This window comes from Staurois parvus, unplaced genomic scaffold (genome assembly GCF_062004578.1).
Source record: "Staurois parvus isolate SC_StPar_1 unplaced genomic scaffold, SC_StPar_1.0 ptg000011l, whole genome shotgun sequence".
In the NCBI taxonomy this organism is placed as follows: Eukaryota; Metazoa; Chordata; class Amphibia; order Anura; family Ranidae; genus Staurois; species Staurois parvus.
In genome coordinates, this window is record NW_028317807.1 from 4,255,378 (window position 1) to 4,276,770 (window position 21,393).

The following is a 21,393-nucleotide window of genomic DNA, read 5'->3' on the forward strand; positions in this document are numbered from 1 at the left end:
AGGTGTGTGTTATTCCCTCATTATCCCAATTACAATGAGCAGATAAAAGGTCCAGAGTTCATTTCAAGTGTGCTATTTGCATTTGGAATCTGTTGCTGTCAACTCTCAAGATGAGATCCAAAGAGCTGTCACTATCAGTGAAGCAAGCCATCATTAGGCTGAAAAAACAAAACAAACCCATCAGAGAGATAGCAAAAACATTAGGCGTGGCCAAAACAACTGTTTGGAACATCCTTAAAAAGAAGGAATGCACCGGTGAGCTCAGCAACACCAAAAGAACCGGAAGACCACAGAAAACAACTGTGGTGGATGAGCGAAGAATTCTTTCCCTGGTGAAGAAAACACCCTTCACAACAGTTGGCCAGATCAAGAACACTCTCCAGGAGGTAGGTGTATGTGTGTCAAAGTCAACAATCAAGAAAAGACTTCACCAGAGTGAATACAGAGGGTTCACCACAAGATGTAAACCATTGGTGAGCCTCAAAAACAGGAAGGCCAGATTAGAGTTTGCCAAACGACATCTAAAAAAGCCTTCACAGTTCTGGAACAACATCCTATGGACAGATGAGACCAAGATCAACTTGTACCAGAGTGATGGGAAGAGAAGAATATGGAGAAGGAAAGGAACTGCTCATGATCCTAAGTATACCACCTCATCAGTGAAGCATGGTGGTGTTAGTGTCATGGCGTGGGCATGTATGGCTGCCAATGGAACTGCTTCTCTTGTATTTATTGATGATGTGACTGCTGACAAAAGCAGCAGGATGAATTCTGAAGTGTTTCGGGCAATATTATCTGCTCATATTCAGCCAAATGCTTCACAACTCATTGGACGAAGCTCCACAGTGCAGATGGACAATGACCCAAAGCAGACTGCAAAAGCAACCAAAGAGTTTTTTAAGGGAAAGAAGTTGAATGTTATGCAATGGCCAAGTCCATCACCTGACCTGAATCCGATTGAGCATGCATTTCACTTGCTGAAGACAAACCTGAAGGGAAAATGCCCCAAGAACAAGCAGGAACTGAACCCAGTTGCAATAGAGGCCTGGCAGAGCATCACCAGGGATGAAACTCAACATCTGGTGATGTCTATGCGTTCCACACTTCAGGCTGTAATTGACTGCAAAGGATTTGCAACCAAGTATTAAAAAGTGAAAGTTTGATTTATGATTATTATTCTGTCCCATTACTTTTGGTCTCTTAACAAGTGGGAGGCACATATGCAAACTGTTGTAATTCCTACACCGTTCACCTGATTTGGATGTAAATACCCTCAAATTAAAGCTGACAGTTTGCAGTTAAAGCACATCTTGTTCGTTTCATTTCAAATCCATTGTGGTGGTGTATAGAGCCAAAAATGTTAGAATTGTGTCCATGTCCCAATATTTATGGTCCTGACTGTATATATATCTTAAACAGGTATAGATGAATCAGAGTGACTTGCGAGCCACAGGTGTGATAATAACTAGAGGATCGCAAACATGAAACACATAACTACAACTGTGTTGGAAATATCTACAAATATATGTTGCGCTCCTAAATACTTCTCAATGAATACTAATTCAATTATTACCATTAAATTAATTCAAGTTATGATACAAATAACAAATAAAAGTGTATAAATACCAAAAAATATTTAAATAGATAATTTCAACTAATCAATCTCCTCCAAATAAATCTCAAAATAATTCCACATGAAATACTCCTCAAAAAAAATATTTTACCAAGTGCTCATAAATCATCTATTAGTGACATGATGTACTTACTAATACCCTCAATTTCATTTATATTCATAATACCCTCATTTAATATAATAAAAATAGTAAACCAACTAATAACACTCAACTAAAACGCATTTAAATGATCCCCCATAAATAAAGATAACCAAATGCTCATAAATAATTAGTAGTGATTAGTGTGAATCCAAATATCATCAAAATAATAGTCCCATTGAATAAACAATTGTTTATATATAGTGACTTGGTGCTTGTTGTTCTTCAATTTGTGACTTTTGTGAATCCTTCAAATAGTGAAGATGTGCGCTCACCTCCTTTGATGCCTGCAATTAGGCTATACACGCTTTCGGTTCACTTTCCCTGGAACCTGCTGGACATATACTTTTGCTGGTGAAATAGGGAGATCCTTCCTTTAGGAGTAATGGATGTATCCTCTGGTGGCTGAATATCCCCTCAGGGATTGCACACTCCTTTTGTTATCTCAGACCTCCTAATTATCCTCTCCTTGTGTTACTCCACATGCAGGAAGAAATAGAGGACATAGTGCTTTACCTTTTAAAACTTTTTATTCCCACCATCCAAGTATTAAACTCACATTAGACAGGTTTAAATAATGCAATATCCCATTGGAAAGCCTCTGCTGGCCTCTGAGTCATACACTCATACACAAAGGAGGTGAGCGCACATCTTCACTATTTGAAGGATTCACAAAAGTCACAAATTGAAGAACAACAAGCACCAAGTCACTATATATAAACAATTGTTAATTCAATGGGACTATTATTTTGATGATATTTGGATTCACACTAATCACTACTAATTATTTATGAGAATTTGGTTATCTTTATTTATGGGGGATCATTTAAATGCGTTTTAGTTGAGTGTTATTAGTTGGTTTACTATTTTTATTATATTAAATGAGGGTATTATGAATATAAATGAAATTGAGGGTATTAGTAAGTACATCATGTCACTAATAGATGATTTATGAGCACTTGGTAAAATATATTTTTTGAGGAGTATTTCATGTGGAATTATTTTGATATTTATTTGGAGGAGATTGATTAGTTGAAATTATCTATTTAAATATTTTTTGGTATTTATACACTTTTTTATTAGTTATTTGTATCATAACTTGAATTAATTTAATGGTAATAATTGAATTAGTATTCATTGAGAAGTATTTAGGAGCGCAACATATACTTGTGTGTATATATATATATATATATATATCTATATCTTAGCTACATCTTTTTCTGTAAATATTTTATTGCACCTGTTTGACTCTTTTAGTAATAAATCTTTCTTTCTGAAAGTATTAAACTGTTTCTAAAGCGCTAAATTGCAATTTACGAATTCCTGCCTCTAAAGAGACACCACTGTGCTTGTCTAATCCTCTGCCCAATCGGCCTGCAGTGACCGTATTGGACAGACGGCTTTTCTACCATTACAGTGTATATTTGATAAAGAGTTTCCCCTTTCTCTGTACAAAAAGGGGTGGTGGCAGTGTAAGGGTCAGTTGCGTAATTAACTTGACCCAGTAACAAGCGCATTTAGGCTGCAGGCACAGATTGAAAACCATTACCTGGAAAAACGCTGTGTAGGGTGCAGCTGGGTGTGGCATTGTTACGCACGTCACATCGTGGTCTGGACCGGCCGGTCCTTCGGTCACAAGTTTAGTGAGAAGGTCTGGGGTCTGACGCTGCGATCGTGACATATTGGTCGCGGTCGTGAGATTGTCGCATGTTGGTGGCGGCGATCTTGCGATCGTGACACTCCCCACCAGGAGGGGATCAAACAGAAGCATAGTCGGTAAACAAGTCAAAATTCGGTAACAAGTGGTTACAAGTTGTGATCAAGAAGAAGCATAGTCGAGGTACAAGCCAAAGATTGATAAAAAGTGGTTGCAGGATAAGATATTTATCCCGAAAGATGAAAAACTGGTGTCAGCAGAGGCGCCCAAATATGAAGGAGAAGCTGAAAAATGGATTCTTCATTGATTCAATATTTATTGCTCACAGAATAATATAAAACACTGTCAACGCATTTCATGGCACTATATGTCCACTTCCTCAGGATGGGGCCAAGCCCAACCGCTGAAAAACAAGGCTACACCATAATCCCCCCTCCGCCAAACTTTAAATTTGGTCATATGCAGTCAGGCAAGTACCGTTCTCCTGGTAACTGCCAAACCCAGACATGTCCATGGGATTGCCAGACAGAGAAGTGTGATTTGTCACGCCAGAGAACAGGTCTCCATTGCTCTAGAGTCCAGTGGCGGCGTGCTTTACACCACTGCATCCAACGCTTTGCATCGCACTTGGTGATGTAAGGCTTGGATGCAGCTGCCCAGCCATGGAAACCCATTCCATGAAGCGCTCTATGCACTGTTATGCTAATCTGAGGGTTATTGACTGCAGACAGTTGGTGACTTGTGCGCTTCAGCATGCACTGACCCCGCTCTGTCTGGCTAAGTTGCTGTTGTTCCCAGTTGCTTCTTGTTTGTTATAATACCACCAACAGTATTAATAAGGAAATTTCATGGATGCACAGGTGGCAACCTATCACAGTACCACACTTTGAATTCACCGAGCTCCTGAAAGCGACCCAGTCTTTCACAAATGTTTGTAGAAGCAGTCTACATGCCTAGGTGCTTGATTTTACACACCTGTGGCCATGGAAGTGTGTGTTGTACAAATGAAAAGTTAGAGTTGCATATAAATACATTTGTATTGGGAATAAAGTTAATATTTGTGATTTATTAAAACTTATTGTTTTTTAACTAAACTGTGACTTGTAGATAGAGGTTCAGGTTGCCTTTAAACAACTGTTATCTGTCTCTTGTGCTGTTTGGAAGTGTGCTGGCGAGCTCGGTCTGTGCGTCAGTGAGGAAGAGAACTTCCGGTGATTTGCGTTCCAGCTAACAGGGCATACCTGAAATAGCTCTTCTTTCTTAATGTGCCACTGGGAGATGCATAACTATGCTGAATAATTACAGAGGACTGACATAGTATCCACTAGTTGGGAAAAGATCAAAGCTGCTTGTAAATAAAAAAGCATGTAAAGAGTGTGTGCAGCAGCGTTTTGTTGCAACGAATATATTAGTACCATAAAAACAGTTAATTGAGAGCTAATACTTGCGTTGAGATAAAAGTTGGTGTGTGTAAACTGATACATTTTAATAAATTACAAATATACATCTAAGGAGAGTAATTCAGCCTACTGTGCTAGCAATACACACCAATGTCTAGGGTTATGAGTGAACATAAAAAGGAATACACAATGCTGATACAACTAGGGGTCAGTTTGCAATAAATTTGCTCAGGAATATGGTCTGCACTCCCCTGCGAGTAATATGCCATCTCAGTGAGGCACAATTTATGGCTCACCACATATAATGGACTAACAATGCTCCACATTGCACCAAAATGAATGTACATGTCAATAATTGAAAACGTACCGCAAATCAGAACACATGTAATTTTGGTAACACTGGAGGTATCCCAAACATACAAAAAGTGGTTACGGGTTGGAATCAAGCAGAAGCATAGTCAAGGAACAAGCCAAAGGTTGGTAACTAGAGGTTGCAGGTTGGAATGAAGCAGAGGTGTATTTGAAGAACAAGCAAAAGATCAGTAAGGAATCGTAGCAAACATGCAGCAGGGTGACAAGAGCAAGATGTTGGCTAGAGCACGATAATCTGGCAAACCAGAAGTACAAAGGCATAGCTTAAATGTGAAATTTTATGGGAAGAGAAAAGAGTTCAAGGTTTACCAGAAACAAGGTTGAAGGAAAGATTGTCAAAGGAATTATCCAGGTAGCTGGCCAGCATCTCAGGTGGCTCAGCAAGAAGAGTTTGCAGGTTCAGATGCAGATGCAGATCTTGACACTCCCGCTGTCTGTGTCACTGGTGAGATTCCTTTGTTGGTGACTGCTGTCAATTAAGTTGGTAGTGAAGGCAAAACTGATCATTTAGAGTCCTCTCTCAAACAAGAAAAACAAAATTGCCAAAGGTAGACAAGTTTTCTCTGACTGTGAAAGGTGATCTTTTCCTTTCTTCCTTTGGGAAGATTGCCTAGTGGGGAGGTAAGGAAAGATCTGCCCATAGGAAAGACAACAGAAATAAAAACCTGACAGGAGTTTTCCTTTCCCACTTCAAACAAAACCTTTTATCTTGTTTTGAATAGAGAACCACTTTAAGAAGCTCATTGGCAGTGTTGCAAGCACAGTAAATAACTACAATACTTGAGAAGGACCTAAATGTCCACTCCTAGACTGGATCCTGGATTTGTTGAGTTCTGTTTAAAAAAAATAAAATTAAAAAACCGTTTACAACCACTTTAAATTCTTACAATAAAGCTTACCTGTAGGTAAAATGAATATTTCCTAAACGTACACAGTTTAGGAGACATTCTCTCCATTTAATCAGGTGCATGCGCTCTGATCGAACGGCTAACCCATGACATTACTTCAGAGCTGTGTGCCGTAGCCTAGGACTCCCACGCATATGCGCAGGAGTGGCGTCATTGCGGTCCGGCTTGTCGGAAGGCCGGAGCTCATGAACCCAGAAGGAAGGTGAAGGTGGAATCCTCTACAGCAGTGACAGCGCACCTCTGAAGGGCTTTGTTTTAAGTTGTTTTACATAATATGCTAGTATCCAATGCATACTAGCACATTGACATTACCTTGCAGGGAACTTTTTTTTTTTTTTCTTCAATCTGCGGTTTACTACCGCTTTAAGGTGTGTCTATTTTTTTTTCAATATCATAGTTTTTATTTTTAATATACAGCCTTTTCTCTATATTTTAGGTCAGAGAGCTGAACATGTACAGGAAAGTCATTACAACCCCTTACAAGCAGGTGTTTGATACTACCAATCTGACAAGATGCTGGGAGAGTTGTATGGAACGTTCAGCATACCACACCAGGAGGGAAGATATAAAACAGTTCAACATAGGGAATCCTTGGATAAAACGAGGCATAGCACTGATACCCTTGAAATTTCCTGTTGCCTTTAGTGCTGCCTTTCAAAATCAAGTAAGCAATGTTTTTTTGTTATACTCTTCAAAAACGCATAATATTTCTTTAATGCAGTCTACATCACATACAGCAACACAACTCAGAAATGTTAAAGTACAAGTTAATTTAAAGGGTATGGTCGAGACAAAATAAAAAAATGCATATGCAGTACATCTGAGTTTTATCATTTTAAATACCTAGCGAGTACAAAGACACTTGTTGAACTGCCAGAATTGCACTCTACTTAGTTACCAAGTTACAAAGCTATTAAGTCCTGTTGTGACTGAATGGTGTTAGATCTCTCATGTATTTTGGTAAAATACTCCCCCACTCCCACTATATCTGAACATGAAGGCTAATCATTTGTAATCCAAAGTAACAAATAGGAGGGCTGTTTGAGAACAGAGGAATCGTGTAGAGGACATAGGACAGCTCTGAATTATAACAATTTTTTTGCACTTGTGGGCAGTGCTTGGGCGCCCTAGTGGGGACAACTGGAACTGCACTCCCTAATACCTAGACCCAAGGCAGAGAGCTGCAGTCAAGTGACAGTCGGCATTAGAGCAGGTCTACCAAACTTAGAAGTGAGCTACGATGACACTGTTGGCTCACTGTATTCAGTGTCTGACCTTGTTATACTGATGAGAATAGAACACTCCTTCTTAGAGGCCACCACTACCAGGTGTGCAGCATTTATGGACCGGTACCGCTGAGAATGTACTGGCCTCCATCAATCCAGCATTAGTGCCACCTCTCTCCCTTTTCCCAATCCCATGGTTGCTATGGGATACAGACAATACTCTTTTTCCTTCTCCAACCACCATGCTTGCTGTTATTCCCCTGAGGTACCTCATTCATTTTGCACGTGACTCCAGGCTGGGTGCTTAGGCATTCTGTAACGCGGGTCTGGACTCAGAGTGGGGAACCAGCTGCTAGTGGAGTTGCCAAGCACTTAAGCCTCTCCACTACCAGAATGACCAGCACCTATGCCATGTCACCTGTCTTCTGGCTCATTGGGTGCCTTGCATGTGACATAAACATTGTAATTCTTAACAGCATATTAGCTTCCTTTGGATAGCATAGTGTGTTAGAACCATGTATTGCATCTTCCTCTAACTCAGGCCCCATGTTGTGTTGCAAGACCTGTTCTTTTGATACACTGTGCATGCACCCCTTTAACCACTTGCCTTCAAGAGGATTTACCTCTCCCCATCCTGACCAGTCCATTTTTTGCGTTACTTTGACAATTGCGCGGTCATGCAACGCTTTTTTTTTGTTCCTAAAATTGAGCTTTCTTTCGGTGGTATTTGATTGCCTGTGCGGTTATTTTTTGCACTACAAAAAAGACTGAGAATTTTGAGAAACAACAATATTTTTGACTTTTTGCTATTAAACATGTCCATTAAAAAAGTTTTTAAAAATCTCATTTCGTCATAAATTTAGGCCAAAATGTATTCTGCTACATGTCTTTGCTAAAAAAAAAAATACCAATACGTGCAAATTAATTGGTTTACGTGAAAGTTATAGCGTTTACAAATAGCAACATATATACTGGGATTTTTTTAAAATTTTTACTAGTAATGGCAGTGATCAGCGACATAGAGCAGGACTGCAGACATTCTGACACTGGGGGGGGGGACTGACTTGGTGTCACTGACATCCACATTGACACCAATACAGTGATCAATGCTTAAAAAAAAAGCACTGACACTGTAGTAATGGCACTGGGCAGGAAGGGGTTAACATGGGGGGATCAAAGGGTTAGCTATGTGTTGTTTCACTATGTGCTGTGTCCATGTGCTTCCCTGTAAGCACACTGCTTTGGATGGCTATGCTCTGCACAGCCATCCAAAGCAGTGTGCACAAGTTGACAGGGAGGAGATCTGTTTTGTTTACAAACAGTTCTCCTCCCCATCGGAGATGCTTGGCAATCATCCGGGACCAGGTGATTGACAGACGTGACCGCGAATTATGTATATATACATGATTTTGAGCACCCATGCCGCCCTGTAGCAGTATTTCAGCGTTCAGCTTCTTACAGAGTTTTACAGGCTGCTGACAGTGGTGCAGGACAATGCATCTATGCCTTCCACCTGTGCCAAAATGCCAGGATCTCAGGCACTGGGGCTTAACATCCAGTGTGCACAAGGCGTTAGTCGAACCCTTTCCTCCCTCTTTATTGTTTTGGGTCCATTATATTATCACGGTTATAATACTATGCTTGTTCTATTAGGAAAATGTTTGCATGTCTTATACTGTACTGAATTTTATATATAATACATACAGCACGGTTTAAGACATTGCGCATTACTTGCAAACATTTTCCTAATCTGTATGCTGGCATAAAGTTGCAGTAAAAAAAAGAATAAAAATATACTACTATAATGCACAGTATATAAAATTATTCCGCTAGTATCTAGGCAACTGGTCACATTTACAAAATTTCCTAAGGCAATTTTCTATTTCTATTAACAATATTTTGTATTATCTGTTTTACCTTATATCCCATGCATAGAGGAATTGGCTTTTGTTGCTTGTTTTATATTCTTACATTTTAGCTTCCTTTTTAAAGGATATGTAAACCCAAGAACAAAAATGTAATATCTTGCAGCTTACCAGTCCTTAGATGTATTGACCAGATTAGTTTTCACTTTAAGGGTAAGCAACCTACAGACAATAACTGTTGTTTTTCCCAGAAATGCAGTGATCTTGTCACTTTCTGTAAGCCGAGCTGAAAGCACAATCTTATAATTCTTTGGTAAATTGCTGATTTTCTCATTCACCCCATCCCATTATGTAATGAAGAGGGTCAGGGATAGTCCAGCAAGTTTGACAACCATGGCTCCCTCCATAGATACAGTGGAGTGAGTGAGCACGGCCAATAAAGGACAGGAGGTATATTATTCACAGGATTTCCAGATAAAATTAAATGGGGAAAAAAACAGTGGCTACATATTGCAATTTTGTTTGGGGATTTGGATATGTTTTAAATCTGAACACTAAGCACAAGAAACTTTCCTTTATTTATTTTCCTGTCAACTATATTCCCTTTGTGTGCTTTGAATACCTTTGCAAACCCAGTTATTTTCTTGCGAAAAACTGTACATAGCCTGTGCAGAGAGCAGAGCTGTGGAAATGGCCCAGCAGGCTGTACCCACTACAGGCTGCCTGCAGAAAACTACAGGGTGGGGTGAATACAAGACCAGTCACCCTGCACAAGGGCAGAGAGCAGCTGTGTTTGGTCTTTATTACAGGACATTCCTGCACAGGGGCAAAGCTGAACAGTCAATTACTGCACAAATCTGCAAGAAATGCAAAAAAAGCACACCAAGATACACCACACCAAGAATACACGTCTCTTGAATTTAGGCAATATTTTCTTATCCCGGAATTCAGCTTTAAAATACCTAAAATATTTATTTTATTAATGAAAAAATATACAACAGTGGATGCAAATAAAAGATTTAGGCTGATCACATCTCCTAGTTGTATTACCAGAAGCGTAATATGAGAGTCCACATAATGTTTTATTTGATTAGACTGTGTCGGGAAAATATTTTAGTTTAATTTGAAGGGAGTTACCATGTTAGCCACAGTTAAGAACAATTATATTTTTGTGGGTCAAAAACAATAACTACTTGTGTAATAAATATGCTGGATATTATAGTAAGATTCAAGGCACAAAAGATTAATTAATGATCAGTACTGAAACCGTTTCTTGTGATACATTTTTTCTAAAGCTGAAATGTATTTCTTTTTATATTATGTCTTTCCTGGTCCCCCCTTCAACCCGCCCCCCCACACACACACACACTAACAATAATTCAGTTTATTTTATTGTACAAATGTATGTCATCACTTTGGTCTCTGTGCTTCTCTATGTAATGTGGGCAGATTGTTTGTTGGGAGGGGTTAACAAAGTGCTGTACATGGCTGGCTGAAAACATCAAAACACCTTGCCTCAGCTCTTGAGAGCCCTCATACACAATGCAAGCAGTGGGTTGGCTCTTGGGAGGAGTTCTGAAAATATTGAAATCTTGATGGATAGATGTCAACAAAAACAGCCCTTGCATGCAGACTGCCCTAGGTTATGCCATAACTGAAATACACTGAATTAAAGGGGTGTGCCAGAGATAGTACAGATGATGCTGGATGTCCTCCAGCCAGATGTGTCAATCAGAGACTGAATATTTGAAAAGAGACCACTACCATTGTGCTATCTTAATTGATAATCCATAGTGGTCTAGTTATCATTGTTAAAATTCTTATTTCATGGTATAACTGTAGCCCTACCCCCATAAACGACACTGGTTAGGATGGGTCCTCTGTTCTTTGTCTTGACCTCTTTAACCACTTCAATACCCGTCACTTTCATCCACTTCTTGCCCAGGCCAAATTTCAACTTTCAGAGCTGTCACGCTTTGAATGCCAATTGCTTAGGCATGCAACATTGTACCCAAATTAAATTTTTGCTTTCTTTTGGTGGTATTTTCTCAACATTGCGTTTAACCCCTACGCCTACCCCCCCCTTCTCCACCAGCAAGTGCAGTGTCAGTAGGTCACTGCCGCTTGATACATTGCACACAAAACCGCAGTGTTCGCAGAATCAGGCCTGATCTCTGTTAGCACTTGCTGGTAAATTTTGATGACTCTCATATGCAGCAGAGTGTCAGTACTAGTGCCACGCTAACTTTTGGTGAACTGGCGAGCACCAGCAGCCTAGTACATCCTGTTCTCTCACATATTAGCACTGCAGTGTGACTTGGTGACGTGGCGAGTCCCATAAGTGCTGTACAAGCTGGTGCGGTGGCGAGCACAAGTATTGTCCCTCAGCCATCAAGAATTCACACACAGGCTCATAGCCCCTAGTATCTCTCTGGATGTGCTTGCAAATCCTGATTTGGTAGCCCACAAATTCTGCAGCACCTGTACTCAACCCCCCCTTCACTGCACAACCAGGAATTCAGGTGGAAACAGCAAATTTAACTACCCCTTGATGGAAGATCTGTATGGATTGATTGTGAATCAAAGCAATTTATATGCACAACAATGTATCGCCGCCGGCCCAAATTCAAACCTTGCCAGACCATTTGCATGGAAACCCATTACAGTTTCCGAATTTACATTTTTTGGGGGCCTAACCCTCAACATGGGCATTACTAAAAAAAATGATCAGAAGTTGTATTGGCCCGAAGACCCGATTCATCATATGCCTGTATTCTCTGCTGCCTTGGCCAGGCATAGAAATGAGTGTGTTTTATGCATTTCAATGACAACACACTCTGTCGTCCTTGGAGACCCTGAATTTGACCGGCTCCACAAAATTCAGCCCCTCATATATCACCTTAACCAAAAATTTGCAGATGTCTATATTTCCCAGCAAAACATCTGCGTTGATGAGTCCCTCATTAATTTTTCTGGCCTCCTTGCATTCAAACAATTTCTCCCCAGCAAGCATACCAGATATGGGGTCAAGATGTATAAGACCTATGAGAGGGCAACAGGCTATACATATAAGTATCAGATTTATGAAGGAAAGATGGTCACATGGAGCCCCCCGGATGCCCAGACTACATGGGTAGCAGTGGCAAGATAGTTTGGGACTTGGTGTCATCCTTTTTACATATGGGGTACCACGTATACGTGGACAATTTGTTTATTCAAGCGTGCCACTATTTAGACATTTGTACAATCTTGGAATTGGCGCATGTTGCACCGTGTGACCTAATGTGTGCCCACCATTAGAAGTGGGTGAATTCAGGGCAGTATATTATAATGGTGGGCATACCACATACTGTTTTTTCTGGCAGATTTTTTTCTTTTTCTTTTTTTTTTTGTATGCAGCCTGTGGGCTAAATTGGGGAAAAAAGAGAACATGGCATATATACCCAACAAGGACCAGTGACATACTGGTACATCCCTGGACTTTAAATGGTAATACCAGGATGGTGCCTACAGTTGCAGGCATCATACTGGTATAGTTTTTTTTCAGCCAGCGATTGGCTTTCATGTAAAAGAAATCCTAGTGGATAGCTGCAGGATTGCTTTTACAAGCAACAGAATGATGCCCCCCATCCCCCACTGCCTTCCATTGCCTTCCACTGCCTTCTCGTGCAGTCCCATGCCATCGGGGGAACCAGAGAATGCAGCCGGTGTTTCTGCCAGCTGACCATAGAGCTGATTAGCTGATTGGAGACCAGAATGGTGCCAATCATCTCTATAGTCTAAGAAATTGGAAGCTACAAGTATTTCATCACTTTAGTTTCGCAGGATATAAACAGCGCAATTTTTAAATTGGGAAAGCATCGGAAAGGGACAGTGTAAAAATAATTTAAAAAATCAAAACAACTTAAAAAACCAAGAAAACCAAAAAGCACCCTTCCAACCCAACACCAGCTCTATCTGTCACAAAAAATTATAAAAATTTCATATGGGTACAGTGTTGCATGACCACGAAATTGTCATTCAAAGTGCACCAGCACTGAAAGCTGGAAATTGGCCTGTGCAGGAAGGGGGTATAAGTGCCCTGTAGGCTAGTAGTAAAAGCATTGCCTATGGATATTAAAAACGTATGTAGTTTGTCGCCATTGCACAGGGCATGCGCAGTTTTAACAACTTCCAGTCTGGACACTTTTACTCCCTTCCTGTCCAGGCCAATTTTCAGCTTTCAGTGCTATCACAATTTAAATGACAATTGCACGGTCATGCAACACTGTACCCATATGAATTTTTTAGCATTTTTTGAGACAGATAAAGCTTTATTTTGGTGGTATTTATTCACCACTGGGATTTTTATTTTTTTTGCTATGTAATTTAAAATGTCCAAAAATTTTGAAAAAAAGTGTTTTTCTTATAAAATTTTGCAAATAAATAGTATTTCATCATAAATCTTGGCCAAAATGTATTCCGTTATATTTTTAGTAAAAAAAAAAAAAATAACCCAAATTAGTTTATAACCAAAATTTATTATTTTTAAACTTTTTTTTTACATATCGTCACCCTAGCAGTACAGTGTCACCATGGTGATACTGTACTACATGTGGGGGGTGATGAAGATTTTTTTTTCTTTTATTTTTACACTGATTGATTTCACACCCATAAAGGATGTAAAATAAATCATTTTCTCCTTCTCTCTAGCTGCATTCTTGCAGCCATTGAGAACTACTGAGTGAGCTGTGATTGGTCACAGCTTGTCACATGGTACAAGGCTGTTGTGAATAGCCTTGTACCATGTGACTCCTGTGATCATGCACAGATTTCACACATAGTAAGCAATGTTACAAGTGACATCTTGCTTACTACTTTGCATGTGATCACTGATTGGCCAATCAGTGATCACATGATCGGGACCTCGTACAGAGGTCCCGTCCGACGATCGGTGTTCCACTGTGTCTGGAGGACACAGTTGGCACCGGATCGCGGTGCTGCGCGCTCCCAGGCAGTACGCACAAGCAGGGTGTGGGGAGGCAGTTTATAAACGGCCACCCGACCCTGCACTGCCACGGTCCGGCCGTTCTTTTTAAGAATGTTCCAAACAGTTGTTTTGGCCACGCCTAATGTTTTTGCTATCTCTCTGATGGGTTTGTTTTGTTTTTTCAGCCTAATGATGGCTTGCTTCACTGATAGTGACAGCTCTTTGCATCTCATCTTGAGAGTTGACAGCAACAGATTCCAAATGCAAATAGCACACAATGAACTCTGGACCTTTTATCTGCTCATTGTAATTGGGATAATGAGGGAATAACACACACCTGGCCATGGAACAGCTGAGAAGCCAATTGTCCCATAACATTTGGTCCCTTATCAAGTGGGAGGCACATATGCAATTAAAGCTGACAGTCTGCAGTTAAAGCACGTCTTGTTTGTTTCATTTCAAATCCATTGTGGTGGTGTATAGAGCCAAAAATGTTAGAATTGTGTCGATGTCCCAATATTTATGGACCTGACTGTATACAACGGCCGGAAGGGAGGTGGTTAAAGCCTGTCATGTTTGGTATCTATTTACATACCATCATCTTTTATATATTTACCAAATAATTGGCCAATATATTGTCTTTTTGAACATTAAAAGTTTTTTTTTTTTTTTTAATTTACGTTTGAAACATCGCTGCGATGTACTATGTGACATAAAAAAATTGCAGCACCCACCATTTTATTCACTAGGGTGTTTGCTTTAAAAAATATATAATGTTTGGGGGTTTAAATTAATTTCCTAGCAAAAAACACAGATTTTTTTTTTTTTCATGTGAACAAAAAGTGTCAGAAAAGGCTTCATCTTCAGGTGGTTAGAGTGGGTGATGCGTGGCATAAACTTCTAAAGCTGGGCATAAAATGCCCCCACCCCCCCTAAACGACCCCTTTTTGGAAAGTAGACGCCTCAAACTATTTGCTGAGAGACATGTTGAATCAATAAATTTTTTTTTTCACCACAAGTTTATGGAAAATGACAAAAAAAAATTTGGGTATATGTAGAATTACTCCCCAAAATACATTCTGCTACTTCTCCCGAGTATAGGGGTACCACCTCACTACACTTCCTGACTACCTATCACAGTTTCGGAGGCCCTGAAATGCCAGGTTATCACCAAACCCCCCAAATGACCCCTTTTTGGAAATTAGACACCCCAAGGAATTTGATAAAAAGCATGGTGAGTATTTTGCAGATCTCCTTTGTTGCCACAAGTTTTTAGAAAATGAAGAAAAAAACCAAAAACATATATTTTTCTTTTTTTATATTTCAACACCTTGTGAGAAAAAATTAGATCTGCAAAATGCTCACCATGCCTCTTTTTAAATTCCTTGGGGTGTCTACTTTCCAAAAAGGGCTCATTTGGGGGGGTTTGGTGCTATCCTGGCATTTCAGGGCCTCCGAAACTGTGATAGGTAGTGAGGAAGTTGCGCACCTTCAGGCTTTCAAAGTGGTCATTGGATTTCAGGCTTCTGTATGTGACTAGGCTTACAAAAAATCTCTTACATGTGGTATCTCCATACTCATTAGAAGTAGCAGAATGTATTTTGGGGTGTAATTCCACATATACCCATGGCTTGTGTGAGAAATATATAATTCAAATGACAACTTTGTGTAAAAAAAAAAAAGTTATTTTTTTTCCACAAATTTCTGGAAAATGACAAACACTTCCATGGACTCGATATGCCTCTCAGCAGATAGCTTAGGGTGTCTACTTTCTGAAAAGGGGGTCATTTGGGGGTGTTTTACTATCCTGATATTTTAGCACCTCAAGAAATGTGATGGACAGTCAGAAAGTAAAAGCTGTATAAATTCCATTATCTATACCATAGTTTGTAGATGCTATAACTTTCACACAAAGCAATAAATATACACTTTTTGGGATTTTTCAACCAAAAACATGTAGAAAAATATATTTTGGCCTAAATGTTTGATGAAATTTTGAGTTTTTGGGATATTTTTTATGACAGAAACGAGAAAATATCGTGGGTTTTTTTTTTGTTTTTTCAAATCTTTTTTTTTTGTTTATAGCGTCAAAAATAAAAAGCGCACAAGTGATCAAATACCACCAAAAGAAAGCTCTATATGTGTGAAAAAAGGACATAAATGTAATTTATGTACCGTATTGCATGACTAGTCAGTTAAGCTAGTGCAGCACTGTATAGCAAAACAATGGCGCAAATTGCAGTATTTATACCATAGTTTGTAGACGCTAGAACTTTCACACAAAGCTATCAATATACGCTTATTTGGCTGATTTTTACCAAAAACATGTAGCAGAATACATTTTGGCCTAAATTTATAACTAACTGAGTTTACTGTATACTTTTTTTATAGCTGAAAAGTAAAAAATATAGTTTTTCTACAAAATTTTCTGTCTTTTTTGTTTATAGCATGAAAAATAAAGTGCACAGGTGATCAAATACCACCGAAAGAAGGCTATATTTGTGGGAAAAAAAGGACGTAAATTTAGTTTGGTTACAGCATTGCATGACCGTGCAATTATCAGTTGAATTAGTGCAGCGCTGAGTAGCAAAAAGAGGCCTGGTCATTAAGGGTGGTAAATCCTCTGGAGGGCAAGTGGTTAAAGTGGATTCACTTGATATTAAACAGCAAAAGACAAGGAGTGCCGCCACCTTAAGTGTAGATGTATTGATAAAAAGACATTAAAAATGAACTCACATTTATTGGCAGATTAAAAGCATGACATCCACTGTGAGAGGCTGCAGTGCCCTGCCTGCCTAGCCATGACGCTGCCAAGCTCTTATCCTTTTTATCATACATCTAGACTTGCGTGGTGGCGCTCCTTGTCTTTTTGCTTATTTTCCACTGAACCAGGTAGTAAAAGCAATCCTAGTATATTGTCACCTGATATTGTTGGTAACGAAGCATAGAAAGATAATACAATATAGCATTCAGGGTGATTAGTAATAAGGACTAGGCATAAGATGACACTTAAGTAAATTAAAGGAGTAATAGTGAGCGCTTGGTTGTATAGCCGCTTGCATTAAGGTAAAACCTCTCACCCTCAAAACGAATAAAAATATAAAGTGCAGCTCTTAAAATAAGTGACTGGTGTGAGCGCTTGATTGCGCTAACAGTGATATACAAGTATACAGTGTACCATCATATACTGACGTATGGATAAATGAATCAATGAATGAATAAATAAAGAGTGACTTTGGTGTTTGGTAATTAATGACATAAAAAACTGTTTTATACTCTGTTCCCATTTTTTCAATAAAATACTACACTATTAGCACCTTATTGTTTCTGGCTTGTTATTTACGACCCTCCAAGGTGGAGAGATTCCTGTTTTTCTGAGCTGTTTTATCCGGTGGTGTGAGCAGGGGCGGACTGACCAATCGAGCAATCGGGCACTGCCCGAGGGCCCAGGGTCAGTAGGGGGCCCCATGAGATGCCCCAGGTACCTTTCGTTGGCTTTTTTCATAGGATTTTTTGGTATGGGCGAGGACACAGGGGCCCCATGGTCCCCTATTGTCCAGGGGCCCCATGAGTTGTCAGTCCACCCCTGGGTGTGAGAGTACCATGGAGCTGTCCCTGGATGCTGAGAGGGTACTGTGAGAGAGGTCTGGAGTTGCCTTGTATGCTGACTGTGTGCCAAATGATTCTACCATCCCTACCTGTACCCAGATACATGCGCTTTATTTTTACGCTTCTGGTGAGTGCAATCCTATTACCAGTTCCAATCCCGGATTTCACCAACACGGATCACATGACTTTTGGACTTTATTTTGCTGATTTTATGTAATTACCAAACACCAAAGTCACTCTTTATTTACTCATTTATTGATTCACTTATACATACTTCAGTATATGACGGTACACTGTATACTTTTATACCACTTTTAGCGCAATCAAGCGCTCACGCCAGTCACTTTATTTTAAGCGCTGCATTTTATATATTTATAAGATGACACTTGGCGTCCAGATTAGCATAAACAGTAGCAATGTCACCTAAAATGCAGCAGTGAGCCCTAATAAAGCTTGATTTACTGAACACAGGAACTATACTGCCAAAGTGCATTAATGACACCTATGCTAGGCCTAGACCGGGTGTCGGAAACCCGCGGCTCCAGAGCCGCATGCGGCTCTTTTTCACCTTTGCTGCGGCTCCGGAGCACACTGCCCACCAGGTGACAGGCAATAGGGTTGCCGTAGCTACTCAACGTGGTTCAGCTCTGCCTCGCCACGAGTACAGTGCCTGGTGACGTCAGGCCGCCTGTGTGAGAGGGGGAGGAGTGACAGAGCCGAAACCAGCGTGAGCTAGCGTTGCATGAGTGTGAAGAAGAACACAGCACTGCGCGGGAGTGAAGAACAAAAAAAGGTAAGGTAATTTAACGTTTTCTATGAAAAGTAGTTCTGAGGGGGGTTAAAAAAATATTAATAGAAAAGTGACAATAATATAATAATATATTTATAATTTGGATTACATTGGGCCCTCATATTTACCTAAGGCTATGATTGTGATTATGACGATACACTGTGGCCCTGATTAACCCTTTGCTTACTGGGCCCTTAAACCCCCTTCATGACCAGAGCGCTTTTTGCAATATATGCAGTGTCGGATTTGTTTTAAATGTTGCAATGGTTTTGCGGCTCCCAGTCTTTTTTTCCCTTCGGAAACGGGTCCAAGTGGCTCTTTATGTCTTAAAGGTTGCAGACCCCTGGCCTAGACCGACTGGAAGTGCACTGTCCATAGAAATTCAGGAAAGGGAGCTTGAAGGATGGTTTTAAAGGGGGGGCAGTCCTTTATGCCGTCTACTATTAGGGCCCTGTTAAGAAGCTTTGGTGCACTTTAACAGTTTGGATCAGCCAGAATGCAGTATAAGTTGCAATAAAGATGCAGTATAGGGGTGCCTAGACATCAGGTTTCAAAATCCTCATTCTTCTACATAAGAATCCATAGCATTTTTTGGCTATAGATCTCCCTCTGCTGACTGGAGGGGATAGTGCAATAACAGTAAAAGTAAACTGGATGTGAAGAGGGAAATGTCTCTGTAGTCCAGTACCTAGCTACTTAACTCAAATACTACTTTCTAATACAAAGTTGAGGAGCACTGTTGCTGATCAGCTTAAAGTGATTGCTATTTTTAGAAATACAAATTTAAACCTTTGCAAATATGTCATACTTAGCTGCTTACAATGCAATTGTACAGGGCAATGCCAAACCTCCTCTTCTCGGGTTCCCCATCAGCACTCCTCACTCCTTCCCTCTGCCCAGTGCCCCATAGCAAGATTAAGGGGCACTCGGTCAGGCTCTGTGTGTCCATAAGACACACAGATCAGGCCTTGCACCCAACCCCTGCTCCCTCCACAATGGCTGTGATTGACCACAGCGGGAGTCAGTGGCTCCTGCTGCTGTGTCTGAGCCAATGAGGAGGAAGAGAGTCGGGAGAGTCTCTGCTCTTGTCCATAGTGTTGGATCCAGGTAAGTATAAGAGGGGCAGGCGGAGGGAAGCTGCATGCAGAAAGTTTTTTTACCTTAACACAGAGAATGCATTAAGATAAAAAAAAAACTTTCTGAATAAAACAGCTTTAGGTTTTATTCATAGAATGGTCTATCTTTTAACTACATTTATTGTGCTACTACATTCAGGTTTAAAAAGTTATTGAACTGGAAACACTAATGGCATTGTATTTTTTTTTCACTGATGTATGTAGGCAGCAGCATTAGTTCATATCTACTGTGATGGTTCAGTTCTAGTATCACATGGAGGCACTGAGATGGGACAAGGCATTCACACCAAAATTACTCAGGTAAACTAAATTTTGCTTATTTTTATGACTTCATTGTTCTACATAGATGATTAACTTTTTTCTGTCTTTGTATAACTTTTGAAATGACTGTTTTATTTATTTGTATTTATTTATTAGGTACTTATATCAATTTACGCAGTGCTTTACATATTTATTTTACATTCACATCAGTTCCTTCCCTCAAGGAGCTTACAATCTAAGGTCCCCGACTCACATTCATACATATACATATTAGGGCCAATTTAGACAGGAGCCTGTTAACCTACCAACATGTCTTTGGAGTGTGGTAGGAAACCTACGCAGGTACAAGGAGAACATGTAAACTCCAGGCAGGTAGTGTCTGGTTGAGATTCAAACAAACTACCCTAGTGTTGCTAGGTGGAATGTTATACAAAAAGATGCTATCAAATAATAGTAGATTGCATTGTATGGCTACACTGACAAAATATATATCCATAATAAGTTATACATTTTGATATTTCATGAATATCTTACGGATTTGTCTACACCAGTGGTCTCCAAACTTTAAACAGCAGAAACGTGGAAGCATTGCTTTGTAAAGGTGCTGTAGTGAGTGTGATCCTTATTGGTCTTATGCAGCTTGTCTCTTGAAGCCTGTCCCCAGTCTCCTACAACTCCAATAGCATGTCTGCTGTCTCTGACCATCTCCAGTTGCATGCCTGCTGTCTCTGACCATCTCCAGTTGCATGCCTGCGGTCTCTGACCATCTCCTGTTGCAAGTCGGCAGTCTGAATATTATGTGCAGCCATGTCAGAGGCTCCACTAGAGGCTCACTATATGAACAAAAATAACCACCACTGCTCTAGATGGTTAGATCAGTTAAAAGCATAAATTCAGGCAAACTTGTATTACCCACCAGCAGGCCACCACTACCACTAGGCAGCAGCTTAGGGCGCAGCCAAGGCCACGGCCGCCGATAGGGCAGTACAGCTGGCCCTGCTGTAACATTAATTATATTTTCCCTTGGCCCCATCAGTTCACCAGAGGGCCCCAGGAGGCGAGGAGCTCGCTCTCCTTCACTTTCAAAATGCCGATAACCTTGTTCAAAATATCTCTGAACAAACTAATATGCAACAGAGCTGTGCAAAATCATAAGTTAACCACACACAAAGGAATAACCCTATACCATCTTTTTCTTCCTCAATGCAGATTGCCAGCCGTGAACTGGGAATACCTATATCATACATCCACATCTGTGAAACAAGTACCACCTCTGTCCCCAATACTATTTCCACTGCTGCCACTGTTGGGACAGATGTAAATGGGATGGCAGTTAAGGTATTTAGTATTACATTTATTATTGGTTGTAGCATTCAGAAAAAAATTCATACTGTATACACGTTGGTTATTATCATCTACAAATGTCTT

At 40.1% G+C, this 21,393-nt stretch overlaps 1 protein-coding gene across 1 annotated transcript in view; it reads left to right on the top strand.

Moving 5' to 3' along the window:
• The window catches only part of LOC149473720 (aldehyde oxidase-like), a 168,571-nt gene that overhangs the window by 92,819 nt on the left and 54,359 nt on the right, over positions 1 to 21,393 (top strand). The window contains exons 26-28 of the mRNA XM_089670221.1: positions 6,546 to 6,773; positions 19,909 to 20,004; positions 21,175 to 21,303. Of these exons, the coding sequence (XP_089526347.1) occupies positions 6,546 to 6,773; positions 19,909 to 20,004; positions 21,175 to 21,303 (453 nt within the window). The remainder of the gene's footprint in view (positions 1 to 6,545; positions 6,774 to 19,908; positions 20,005 to 21,174; positions 21,304 to 21,393) is intronic.